Source organism: Gymnoscopelus braueri, assembly GCF_963280865.1.
Source record: "Gymnoscopelus braueri genome assembly, chromosome: 2".
In the NCBI taxonomy this organism is placed as follows: Eukaryota; Metazoa; Chordata; class Actinopteri; order Myctophiformes; family Myctophidae; genus Gymnoscopelus; species Gymnoscopelus braueri.
The window spans coordinates 22,162,875-22,177,012 of record NC_137604.1 but is presented as its reverse complement, the minus strand read 5'-3'; the positions used below and the strand labels follow the sequence as shown (position 1 = coordinate 22,177,012).

The 14,138-nt window shown below is 43.9% G+C and overlaps 1 protein-coding gene across 3 annotated transcripts in view; it reads left to right on the top strand.

Moving 5' to 3' along the window:
- sh3pxd2aa (SH3 and PX domains 2Aa) overlaps positions 1-14,138 on the top strand; it is a 201,753-nt gene that overhangs the window by 177,247 nt on the left and 10,368 nt on the right. For all 3 annotated transcript variants that reach the window (XM_080419673.1, XM_080419672.1, XM_080419674.1), the window contains 5 exons: positions 3,471-3,588; positions 6,835-7,328; positions 9,034-9,083; positions 9,757-9,876; positions 12,413-13,828. In XM_080419673.1, coding sequence (XP_080275799.1) covers positions 3,471-3,588; positions 6,835-7,328; positions 9,034-9,083; positions 9,757-9,876; positions 12,413-13,828 — 2,198 coding nt within the window. The remainder of the gene's footprint in view (positions 1-3,470; positions 3,589-6,834; positions 7,329-9,033; positions 9,084-9,756; positions 9,877-12,412; positions 13,829-14,138) is intronic.

The following is a 14,138-nucleotide window of genomic DNA, read 5'->3' as shown; positions in this document are numbered from 1 at the left end:
ACACCAAGTCCTGGACTGGCTGCTTCAAAGAGCATGAATAATACTCACTGTCTGTGTTTAACTCTCAAACACCCTTCTATTTTTACACCTTGAAAGTTAAAGCTGCAGTCCGGTATTAGTTTTTGTAACCCATTCGATCCGGGAACGCAGCTGTGTCATTTTAGATGTTTAGCTATAGCCGCTATTTTATACTTTGGCTGTTAAAAAATAGCAGATCTACAAGCTCATAGCGCGGCACCGAGTAGATCTGCTATTTTTTGAATAATCATTAAAATATATATATTTTTAAAGCGAACGTTTGTAACTCAAATCTTTGCTTCTGGGGGTCCCTGGAACAAAATATTTTGAGATGGGGGCAAATACATATAATTTTGGGTGAAAAAGTTTGAGAACCACTGATATTATAGCAACATAAGGTTTTCAGAAAACTGTTAGGATTTAGAAGACATTTGTAGTATGCGTCCCCGGATTGAATGGATTCATGAATAAAATGTTATTTTAACCAGTCTGTATCATTGGTAGAGCATGTTAATACTATAACTAACTAACACAGCTGCAGTTGATTGGAGGTGGTCCTCCTCTACTCTTCCATTGAGAAATGTCCACTGTGGTGTCAGGGTAGGACACTTTAATGGTTGACAATGTCAATAGTTATTTGAAGGGGCACGGTGGCGCAGTCGGTAGTGCTGTCGCCTCACAGCTAGAAGGTCCTGGGTTCAATTCCCGCCGGGGACGCTGCGGGCGCTGGGGGCGTGTTCTCTCCTCCGCCTCATCAGTGCCCATACCCTAGGTGGGGTTGGTGAAAGGGCCTTTCTGTGTGGAGTTTGCATGTTCTCCCCGTGTCTCCTACGGTAGTTAATACCCTCACAAAACATGCAGTAATCCTGGTCACTATACTGCCTCCCCCGGTCAGCCAGGGCGCCTGATGGAGGGGAAAGGAACTGGTTGGAATAACGTGTTCCTTCCACACGCTACGTCTAACCAGGGAACCTCCCCCTGTCGGGTGATAAGAAGTGGCCTGCTTGCTCCTCATGCATTGAAGGTTCAACTTGGGCTTGGGACTTGGGTTCAACTTGAGCTTCAACTTGGGCTCTCCCTAGGCTGGCAGAGGGAGAGTAGCGCCCAGGATTACATAGGCCATTGGCACTGGGTGAAAAAATATGGTTTTCAAAATCGTGGGATAAAAATTATAAAAAGAAAAGAAAAAAAAAGTTATTTGAAGCAGACAGTGTATTGTCCGTATTATTGGACACTGGCAGTGGTGTAAAGTAACCAAGTACATTTACTCAAATACTGTACATAAGTACAATTTGAAGGTATTTTTAGTATTTCCAGTTTTCAGTACTTTTACTTCTACTCCACTACTAGCCATGGTTCACATGACGCTTGTATACAAGCGTCATGGTGCCGAGTCCCCCTGGTCTAAAGTTGTGTTCGATTTTTTCACATTGCCATCTCTCACATAAACATAAACCTTCAGATTTCAAATGTAAAGTGCTTACCACCGAGCCACGGATGTTACAAGGCGATGCGGACCGCGATGAGTACTCGTATCTCCCGTATTGTTAAATAAAAAGCATTTTAATCCCATCGCCGGCCATTTTCTCCAAATTGTCTCCGATACTTTCAACCATGCGACACTAATGGTTGGGAGGTGTATTGCACTCTGATACATTACAAAACCAAAATTTAAAAAAAAAGAAAATGGCCGGCGATGGGATTAAAATGCTTTTTATTGAACAATACGGGAGATACGGGTACTCATCGTGGTCCGCATCGCCTTGTAACATCCGTGGCTCGGTGGTAAGCACTTTATATTTGAAATTTGAACGTTTATGTTTATGTGACAGATGGCAATGTGAAAAAAACGAACACAACTTTAGACCAGGGGGACTCGGCACCATGACTGTCATGGTATGACAGTCATGTTTCAGGGCTACTCCACTACATACATTAACCACTTCAGCCCTACAGTATATACATTTCGGCTATTTGAAAATAGCAGATCTACAAGCTCACTAATGCGTCACATTGTGACGCATTGTGAGCTTGTAGATCTGCTATTTTCAAAAGATTTTTTATACATTTGAAAACTTGAAATTCTGCATAATGAGTACTTTTACTTTTGGTACTTTAAGTACATTTTGATGCCAATACTTTTGTACTTTTCCACTCATGTACATTTTGAATATGGGACTTCTTATTGTAACAGTGTATTTCTACATTGCAGTATTGATACTTTTAAGTAAAAAAAAATTGCACTTTTTCCACCACAGCTATCTTCAAATAGCTGACGTACTGTATAGAGGGTTAAAGTGGTTAAAATGATTCTTACGCTGTATTAACAAAGTCCCTCGAGGACCCCTGAGGGTTCCCCGGACCTCACTTTGGGAACCACTGGCTTATATACTACACACGGTGAAACAAAGTGGTTGTGATTCTTTTAAGGGTCAGTCAGTTTGACGTAACGGTCTGTTGTTATTTTAGGACGAGGGGCGATAAGTATATGGAAGTAGGTTGGGTTGCGCGTTGGTATGGAGAAAGCCTTTTAAGTAGGTCACACTTACTGTACGTCATCTTCTCCCTTTCCCGCTGTGCCTCTGGCCTTACCGCACATTTATACTGCCATGGATTCCTCTGGAGGTTAGCTTGTTTGATGACAACACTGGGTTCATGTTGACTCCCTGTGTCTCTCCCTGTGTGTGTGTGTGTCTCTCTCTCTCTCTCTCTCTCTCTCTCTCTCTCTCTCTCTCTCTCTCTCTCTCTCTCTCTCTCTCTCTCTCTCTCTCTCTCTCTCTCTACTGTATAGTAGAAACAAATGGACTAAAGCAGTGATTCTCAAACGTTTTCACGTCAAGGACCCCCAAATTGTAAAATATTTGGCCGCGGACCCCCATCTGAAAATATGTTGTATGTGCCAGGGAGCCCCCCACAAGCAAGGATTTGTGTTAAAAATGTTCACTAATGTTCCAAGATTTTTGAAAAATAGCAGATCTACAAGCTCATAACTCGGTGCCGCGCTATGAGCTTGCGGCGCGGTTTGAGCTTGTACCTCTATTTTTGCTATTTTTGAATTGGAATCCTGAAAAGTTTATGTTTTATTTCATTTCAAAAGCATTCAGTTATACTTGTGTTAACTCTTTGAACTTAAATACAAATACATTGGACAAAAAAAAAGACAGTAGAATTTTTATACTAGGGTTAGTTAGTCATTAAAACTACTATAATGTAGACTGAAGTCATTAAAGTGGTTCATTTTTGCATGTTTGGAATTGTAACAGCTGAAATCAATAATATATCAGTATTCCGATGTTAACCTGCGGGCCGCATTAAGTGAAGGTGGGGGGGCCGCCACATGTGGCCCCCGGGCCGCCAGTTGCCCATGTATGATTTAACTGATGCCATGTAAAAAAATATATATACATATATATCTAAATCTCTCTCTCTCTCTCTCTCTTTGCCCCCTCTAGAGGAGAAGTACATGACGGTTCAGTCGTACGCCAGCCAAGGGAAGGACGAGGTCACTTTTGAGAAAGGGGTCACCGTGGAGGTCATCCAGAAGAACCTGGAGGGCTGGTGGTACATCAGGTGAGGAACATCTCTAAGTGACCCATACTGACTCTCAGCTATAGGTGAGGTTCATCTTCTGGCTCTTTTCCACTAGAAGAACTTAAGTGAACTGTGTTGTGCTGTGTTAAAGTCAAAACAAATATTTCACAGGTTTTGGATTTGTTTCTATACGCTACGGCTCGGGTTCAGAATACGGTTCTCAGAACCTAATTTGGACCCTGCTCCCGCCAGTGGTACTAACTGGGTTCTGGGAACCACAAATTCAGAATGTATTAACCCATTCAATCTGGGAACGCATCTCTGTCATTTTAGATTTATTTGGCTATTCAAAAGTAGCAGATATACAAGCTATATATATACAATATAATATATATATATACAAAGCGCGGCACCGAGTGCCGCGCTTTGAGCATTTGTGAAAATGTGTGCAAATCTTTGAATATATATATATTTTTAAAGCAAACATTTGGAACTCAAATCGTTGCTCTGTTCGCTTTAAAAACTATATATTTAAAGATTTGCACAAATGTTCAGATTTTTCAAAAAATAGCAGATCTACAAGCTCATAGCACTCGATGCCGTGCTATGAGCTTGTATATCTGCTATTTTTTAATAGCCAAAGAAATCTAAAATGGCACAGATGCGTTCCCGGATTAAATGGGTTAAAAAAATACAAATACATTGAAAATAGCCCATCTACAAGCTCACAACGCGTCACATCACAATGTGCTGTGAGCTTGTAGATCTTCACGGGTGGTTCTGGTCATAATTGACCCACACTGATCAGTACTCAGTGCCTCAGCCAGCCCCGTTTGCGAAGGGAAAGCAGAGAGAGCTCATCGTTCACCTTGAAGTGAATGTGGGCCGATAGGTTGCAGCAGCTAAACGGCTGAACTGAAACGCTTCCAAATGTAGTAAAGTGTTCATTGTGACCATCTGCTTTCAAAGTGAATGGCTCCACAGAGCGTTGCTGGGTTTTCTGTCTATTTTTAGAACCGGTGATCAAGGCAGTAGTGGGCCGCTAGCACTCATCTGGGCCTAATTGTACAGAAATTAAGCCATTAACACAGCTTTGCGTCGTTTCCCTGCTGTCCCTGTGTGTGTGTGTGTGTGTGTGTGTGTGTGTGTGTGTGTGTAGCATACACCTGTATGCACGCACACATGTATTTGTTGATATTAATGTGCGCGCTGTGCATTAGCGGTTTTGTTTGTATGTGTTTGCAAACATGCATTTCCTGCCAGTTGTATAGTTTCCTCATGGCCCCCGAGGCACGGCTGATGATTAGCACATGCTACCTTGTTACATCTGTTGTATGTGTGTGTGTGTGCGTGCGTGCGTGCGCGTGCGTGCACACACACACACACACACACACACACACACACACACACACACACACACACACACACAGTGGTGGAAGAAGTACTCAGATATTTTACGTTAAGTAAAAATAGCAATACCACGACATAAAAATACTCTGTTACAAGTAAAAGGCCTGTGTTCAAAATATGATAATATAATATGTCTCCATGGATGTGTGAGTCATGCTTTTCTTAGTGGGCCATTTTGGACAGTCCAGTCCAGTCCAGTTCTGTCTCTCTGTTTGTTTGTTATTATGGAGACTCCTGGTGGCCACAGTGGGAATGAGACACCAGCAAAGTAGGAATAAACTGAACCCTACAAGCAGAAAAAAAGTACATTTACTCAAGTACTGTACTTTTTTTGAGGCAATTGTTTTGACTTTACTTGAGTATGTCAATGTGTTAAACTTCTACTCTACTACGTACATCTCAGAGGCAAATATTGTACTTTGTCTCCACTACAATTATTTGAAAACTTACGTTTTACTTATTATTTGTGAACTTAAGTTACTTTGCAGATTTAGATAATTATTACAAAGCATACATGAACCACTTAAGCCCTATTTTAGAATAGCTGATCTACAAGCTCACAGAATAAATAAATAAAAAGGTAATATATTTTACATTGATACTGTGAGTATATTTTTATGCCAATAACTTTGTACTTTTACTCATATCATGAATCATGCAGGCCTTTTACATGCAACAGAGTATTTTTATATAGTGGTATTGATACTTTTACCTAAGTAAAAAAAGACTTCCTCCTCCAGTGCAGAAGACGGCCCACCACCCAGCATGACTCACATACATCTGGAACTCTGTTTTTGTTTCACAAAGCCTTTATGATGACTCATTAACCGTTATAATGAGTGATAAAAAGCAAAGCAATCAGGTTGTGTGTGCTTATATGTTACATTCTGTTTATCAGCCCCAGGCCATCTCTTCCACAGTGCAATTACGATATTGTTGTAACTGCGTATTAGTTATTCTTGCAGTCTAAAAGGCCCGTGCAGGATGTTTATGATTGTGTGTGTGTGTATGCCAGTCGACGTGTGCCAATCTACTGTTACATAACAGCAAATAAAACTAACAATAAGGCACAACATGATGAACAGCTAAATCCGCACGCTTACGGGTCCATATTTACACTTCCAGAGTTATAAAGCTGAAAGCTGGAACACATTTGAACAACTATAACCCCAGCATCTCTATTCTGAGCATTCGGCAAAAATAGGCAAACATGAAAATAGCATATCTACAAGCTCACAGTCACAACAACGCATTACAACGCTGCTTTGAAGTCAGCTTTACGATAACTCTCTGACTTCCCTGTGTAAGAAGGTGAGGATGACCAGTGGTGGAAAGTAATTAAGTACATTTACTTAAGTACTGTACTTAAGTACAATTTTGAGATATTTTTACTTTGAGTATTTCCAATTTCCAATATTTTTATTTCTACTCCACTACATCTCGGATCCAAATGTTGTACTTTTACTCCACTACATGTATTTGAAAACCTTTAGTTACTAGTTACTTTGTAGATTTTGATTAATATTCCAAAACCTACATTAAACATTACAGCTCTGTATACATTTCGGCAAATTTGAAAATAGCCGATCTACAAGCCCACAATGCGTCGCGATGCGACGCATTGTGAGCTTGTAGATCTGCTATTTTCAAGAGATTTTCATACATTTGAAAACTTGAAATGGGACATTCTGCAAGTACTTTTACTTTTGGTACTTTAAGTACATTTTGATACCAATACTTTTGTACTTTTACTCAAGTAAATTTTGAATTCCAGACTTTTACTTGTAACAAGAGTCTACATCGCAGTATTGATACTTTTACCTTAAGTAAAGCAATCGAGTACTTTTTCCCCCCACCACTTGCCACTTTGTGCAGGTACTTAGGGACCGAAGGCTGGGCGCCCGCCTCCTACCTGAAGAAGGTGAAGGAGGACTTCTCCTCGCCGCGCAAGAAGACGCTGACGGGCCCCGTGGAGATCATCGGCAACATCATGGAGATCAGCAACCTGCTGCAGAAGAAGTCCGCCGGCGAGAAGGACATCCAGGCCGACGGCGGTGGTGGGGGAGGGGAGGCCGCAAACGCCACCGCCACCACCACCACCGTCACCGCTGCCTCCTCCTCCACCACGCCGGAGCGCCACATCTCCAAGAGCGAGATCAGCCTGCCCATGCCCTGCAGCTCCGACCTGAACGCCGAGACGGGCCGCCGGCTGAGCGCCGGCTCGGGCCACGGCACCAACAGTCCGCTGTGCGTGCTGGTGGGCGCCAGCGCCGCCCTGCAGGACAGCAAAGGGAGAGCGGCGGGGGCGGGGGGGGCGGAGCCGGGTTCGCCCGCCGTGGCCCGCGTGGCACCGCACAGAGTGGAGATCGGTGAGTGTTGATGTTTAACCCCGTGTGGTGCAACTTTATGGAGCTGTTGTTAACCCCGTTTAGGACCTGAGACCTGGTTCTACGAAACGTCTTCTAAATCCTAACCGTTTTCTGAAAAAAAAAAGTTGTTGTTTCTATATCAGTGAGTGCTGCAACTTTTTTCCAAGGACCTCCAAAATGATATGTATTTGGCCGCGGACCCCCATCTCAAAATATTTAGTTCCAGCCAGGGACCCGCCAGAAGCAAAGATTTTAGTTTTTTTTAAAATGCTTTAAAAATATATATATTCAAAGATTTGCTAAACATTTCACGATTTTTCAAAAATAGCAGATCTACAAGCTCATAGCGCGGCACTCGGTGCCGCGCTATGAGCTCGTATATCTGCTATTTTTAAATTGTGCCATCTTATAATGAGCATTAGGGAGAACTAAGTATTATGAAGATAAGGTTGAAAATGGGTGAAGTGGTCCTTTAATACAGTTCTACATAATTATACACCGTATAAATCCTGTGTTAATTTAAAGGATATATAGATAACATGTTTATGAAAACGAATAATTCAAATAAAATAAAACACCTGCAGATCTATTAAAAATGTTTGGAATCAATGTACTGCTTCCCCCCCAAAATAAATGTAACTGAAGCTCCAGAATTATACTTTTGTTTACCTCTGTAAGACATAAGCTGACAGCCGGCATTATCATGCTTATCATGTTTTCATTGTGTAAGGTATTTTTTCCCCTAAACATATTATTGTGAGGCAACCATCGCGTTACTACGTTGCAAGGTTACAAATCACATTATTGCTTCCTCATAGACCCGGTGGGGAAATAGCAAACCTTATGCAACAGAAGGGTTGTAAAAGTTGGATAACTAGTGGCTGAATGTTGTCTACTGTCCCTTTAACTCTGAGAATGCCTATGTTACAAAAGGCAGACATAATATGCAAACATTATATCATATGACTAGAGATTACAATATTGTTGTTCTTCTCTTGTTTAGGCTTTGATGCCATAGGTAAGCTATTGGGTTGGAGGTATATTTTGTGGCTTTGGGAAATAACAAAAGGTTGCTCTCACTAATTCTGGTTGGTTGGTTCTAGTGGTTTCTTTATTAACCGCAGACTAACATGGGGAAGTGTTTGGGTGTGTGTGTGCACTTGACTTGGTTTTCACTAAAATGCAGCTTTGCCATTGTTTGTTGTCTAGTTGTCTCACATAGCCAAGCGATCAGAGATCTCTGCCTACCGATATGTCGGGAGACATCTAAATTCAAAGAATCGGCTAAAAGTGGCTGGAAACAATTCATCCACATTAAAAATTGTCACACCCAGTAGCCTAAGCACATACAAGTACTGCTAATTAAAGATCAGAACGGCAGGCTGCTGCTGTCTCTCTTTCTCCCTCTTAAATTAGTGTAATTAGTTGCAGCTTTGTGTTGCAATCAGTTGCAGCTGATTATGCCATACTCATACATTCAAACAGACAAAAGTCGAATGTAGAAGCCGCTAGCACTGCTTGCAGAACCCTTCATATTGGGACGGTGAAATTATTCGTTTTCAAAACTTGAGGCGTAGGTTTGTTAGTAGCCATTCTCGCTGCCTCTTTAGCCACTACATTGAATTTAGCTGTCACCAGACCTATTGGTAAGGCAGACAAAATTGCATTCTTGTTGAATTTGTAACTCTTTATTTCTTTCTAACAGGATCTCCAAACCTCAGACAAAAACCTCCTCCAAGGAGAGAAACTCACTTGGTAAGACACACATGTATCGGAATAGTACGTTTCAGTACTTTTAGGTTTAATGATGATCATCAGCCACACACAGCCATGAACTACGTGATGTCTTGCACTGTCTTCCATTACATTTCATTTTAAGACGTTTCTCAACAATTTAATCACAGCAGTGTTCATTTTGACATATTAGTCATATTCTTTTGAATAAAATTCTGTTTAGTTTTAGTCATTTTGACATAAATGTCATAGTTTTAGTCTAGTTTTACTTGACTAAATTGCATAGTTGATTTAGTCGACTAAAATGTATTCTGGCGGGCCGCGATGGCGTCATAATGCCTGTTTTATACTTAGCTGTGTGCCAAAAATAGCTGATCTACAAGCTCACAACGCGTCTGCAACGCGTTGTGAGCTTGTAGATCAACTATTTTTGGAGTGCGCCACACCTGCAACCAAGCAGAAAATGACTTCTCCACTAGTCCCTCCCTAACATTTTAGTCTAGTTTTTATTTGTTGACAAAATTGTCAGTATATTTAGTCATAGTTTTAGGCTTAGTTTTTATTTAGCTTTTTATCTAGTCTTCGTCAGTGAGTAAAGGAACATTTTTCACCATAGTTTTGGTGGATGAACCTAACACTGAATCACAGTGATGCTCGGAGCTGACAACCGCTTCTCCTCTGATTCTGTCGACAGGGATTCCATTTACCCAAGCCACCAGAGCCCCCTGCTGTGGAAGCAGAGTACTACACCATAGCCGAGTTCCAGTCCAACATCTCTGATGGCATCAGTTTCCGTGGAGGACAAAAAGCTGATGTAAGAGGCCAGGCCTTACATCCTGTTATCTTGTCAGGGCTCACTGAGGATGCATGTCAATGAGAGCTCGCTCCCCAACGGATCATACGAAAACTGACGCAATTACCCCCTGACATTTCACTTTGAATGTGACGATGACGATCAGAGCCAGGTTGAGTCATATTATGCAGATATCATGGATTACAATTCTCAGTCGCCACGAGAAAGTCATTCTTTTTAAAGATTAAAGAGTATTAGAATTGGTCAAACTAGCAATAGAATACTGTACGTGTTAAGAAGCGTCTTCCATGAAACCCTAATGATCTCAGATATTTCATAAAGTCAAAAAGCATCAATATGCACTTTCTTCAACTGGTTGGCTGTACGTATTACAGCAAGAACATGGGTTTAGAATGATAATACCTACATCATTCTGTGTATGGTGCCATAACTGTGTTTAAGGAAACACAACACTCCTTTCACACTGTTTCACAAATCACAGATTGGCACTTGGCCTAACAAACATTTGTTTCTGTTGTGAAATTAGTTTGTCCTTAAATCCCTATGATATTGGGGGTGTTTCTAACTGGTTTAATGCCTGCAAGTACTCAAATCTATGCATTTTGCCGTTGGGTACGTATGTAAATCCAAGTGCTTGGCCAAGTAATGGACCTAAACAATACAATGTCACATCAGCAAAGACATTCACAGTCAAAGCAGCTGAGAGCTTTAATTCAAAAAATAGCTTACCCACTCAGAAGCTGTTCGATTTGAAAAGTCCTTATTGTGAATTCCATTAACATGTCACTTTATAAAGACATGCAAGTCTGATGAGTCAGGCTGTTTGGATGGTGGATCTACCGGTAATTTTGCTTTTTTTTAATAAACGAGAGTTTAGGGGTCCCTGGAACAACATATTTTGAGATGGGGGGGGGGGGGGGTCCGTGACCAAATGCATATCATTTTGGGGGTCCTTGACATGGAAAAGTTGGAGCACCACTGATTTAGCAACATACTGATAGGATTTTTAGATAATGTAGTTGGCCGTGGACCCCCATCTCAAAATGTGTTGTTCCAGGGAGCCCCATGAAGCAAAGATTTGCGTTACAAATGTTCGCTTAAAAATCAGATCTACAAGCTCAAGCAGTCGGTGCCGCGCTATGAGCTAGTAGATCTGATTATGTTTTGAATAGCCAACGAAATCTAAAATGACACGGATGTGTTCCCGGATTGGATGGGTTAATATGGACCCGACCCGACGCTAACAACATTCTATATGTATGAGACGGGCTGGAGAGTTGAAAGGAACCCAGGAAGATACTTTCATCATCATATGTTTTCATACCCGTGGAACAGGATCAGTCATGCTCACTGCTTTCCTCAAGACTTTTTGTGTCATTTATCTGGTTTGCTAATTACACAGAGCTGCTGCTCACATGCACATAGACACGTGCACTAGGCAGGTGTTTTTCATGTAGCCTATACTGTATGTGTGCCTTCTGCTTCTTGGTAATATAATATAATAAAAATCACACCCAGTGTGAAGTGAGCAGTGCTATTTATGAGTTATTAATTTCATCATGCGTCTCGCTAGCCAATCACAGTACGTCCTGCGAAGTGACGCGCTTACACTTTTTACATTATTATTAATTTCATCATGCGTCTCGCTAGCCAATCACAGCGCGTCTGCGAAGTTTGAAGTTAATTTCATCATGTGTCTCGCTAGCCAATCACAGCACGTCCTGCAAAGATTAGCCTATGGGCGTGTTTTCCACAGCATGGCGTCACAGTGAAAGACACATTTTCACGACGGAAACTTTCACCACGGATGGGTCCTAAACCCTCTTATAGGAGCGGTTGCGCCGCTCAAAAATATTGTATATTATACCTGTCCTAAGTTTTAGGTTAATTATACTGCTGTGTTACCTGTACTTTTAACTTTATTTCTATCTCATCCAGTATTATTATTATCTTGATATATTGTTTGTTGTGTTGCGTTGTAAGCTTTAGACCTGCTATTGTAGGTTATTATAGGTTTAAGTGGATAGAAGTAGTTTATTTCTGGAAAAACGAAGCATAGATCTGAGCACTCAAACATTTAAAAAGCCGGGGCGCCCGCTGGCCTTGCGGTCCAGGCGCTTGCCACATACGCTGGTAATCCAGCTTGACAGCTAGTCGCGGGTTTGACTCCCGATCCTGACGACCTTTGCTGTGTGTCACCCCCCCATCTCTCTTCCCATTTCCTGTCAGCCTACTATCTTATCAATAAAGGCAGAAAAAGCCCCCAAAAAATATTTAAAAAAACACACAAAAAAAAACATTTAAAAAGCCTTTATTGTAGCAAAGGTTAAAATCCCGAACAAGTTTGAACCTTTTCGACAATAAAGCCTTTTTTTTCACATTTGCATTCTCTCTTCAGATTTGTGAGTGCTCGGATCGTTTTCCCATCGTTGTTCTGGCTGCTCCTAGGTGCACCACCATTATTTTTACTTTAGTCTCCTGAGCACCTGGTTGGTTTTTATCATAAGTGTTCATATCCCTCTTGCTGTTCTTGCAGGTGATCGAGAAGAACTCAGGAGGCTGGTGGTACGTGCAGATCGGAGAGATGGAGGGCTGGGCCCCGTGCTCCTACATCGACAAGCGGAAGAAGCCCAACCTGAACCGTCGCACCAGCACGCTCACCCGGCCCAAAGTCCCGCCCCCGGCCCCGCCTGTCAAGAAGCAGGACTCCGAGGAGACCTCCTCCTCCCCCAGTAACTCCGCCTCCAAGGCGACAGAGCCCCTCAGCAGGCCCGTGTACGAGGAGCCATTATACGACATTCCCGCTATCGGCTGCGAAGGCGAATCGGATACGGATTCTTTAAAAGACGAGCGGCCCCTCGATATGAAGTCTTGCAGCGTGGCGAGCGACAAGTATCGCACTACACCGCCCGCCTGCAAGGCCTCCCCACCGCTCTGCAAGGCCTCCCCGCCGCTCTGCAAGGCCTCCCCGCCGCTCTCCAAGGCCTCCCCTCCCGTCTGCAAAGCCTCCCCCGTTATGAGTCACAGAAGAACCTCGTTTAGGACTTCTCTGGAGGAAGTGGCTAAGGAGGAATGCATCTACGAGAACGATGGCTTCAGGTCCATCGGTGGCGACGAAGGGACCGTGGCCAAGAGTTCCAGCGCGCACAACTCTCCGCGGAGCTACCATTCTTCCACCGTCCCCCGCAGGCCCTCCGGCTCTTCGCCGCTACCCGGGAGACCCATGAAGGCCATGACCCCGGAGCTGAACCGCAGGAGCCAGACCCTGGGCAGACGCGTCGACACCAGGTCCCGAGAGAACAGCCCGCGGTCTTCCTCGGACGAGTCGAGCAGAGGCCTCAGGAAAAGCCTGGGCTTCAGCCACGACGTCGAGCAGAGGATCGGCCCGAGCCCCTCCGCCAAATCGAAGCCCTCCGTCCGGCCCAAGCCTCTCCTGACCAAATCGGAGCCCCAGAGTCCCGAGAGGATGGACATCAGCTCTCTGCGGCGCCAGCTGAGGCCCACGGGTCAGCTCCGACACGGCCTCAAACCCTCCCGCGGCGAGGACTCCGAAACGGCCTCCGTCGTCTCGTCGGAGGACTCCGTCTGCTCCCGCAGCACCTCGGACCTCTCCTCCGTCTACTCCAAGGGGAGCCGCGGCGACTCCTCCGACCCGGAGGGTTCGAACCTCTACCGGACCATGGACGCCTACAAGAAGGTCCAGGAGTCCGAGTTGAGTTTCCCCGCCGGGGTGGAGGTGGAGGTTCTGGAGAAGCAGGAGAGCGGCTGGTGGTACGCCCGCTGGGGCTCCGAGGAGGGCTGGGCCCCTTCGTACTACCTGGAGCGCGCCCGACACGCGGGCGGCGACGCGGGCGGGTCGGAGTCGGACGGCCACGGAAGCGGCGGGAGTAAGTCCAACAGTCTGGAGAAGAATGAGCAGCGCGTCCAGGCCCTCAACAATATCAACCTCCAGGTACAGGCCCGTCACTATTATTACATAACCGCCTGATCCCAATTATTTTGAGTTTTGCATAAACTCGTTTCTGTTCATTTATATAAATTCGTCTGTTGAAAGATAGTGTAAACAGCCGATCTACGAGCTCACAGCGCGCCGCGATGCACTGTGAGCGTGTAGATCGGCTGTTTGTGCTGTTTTTGAAAATATTTAAGTATACAGTACAATTATTATAGGGCCTTTTTTTGTCTCCGCCAGAGGTGGAGAGTATGTTTTCGTTCTGTCCCGCTGTGTGTCCCCCCCCCCCCCCCCCCCCCCCAGCCAAGCT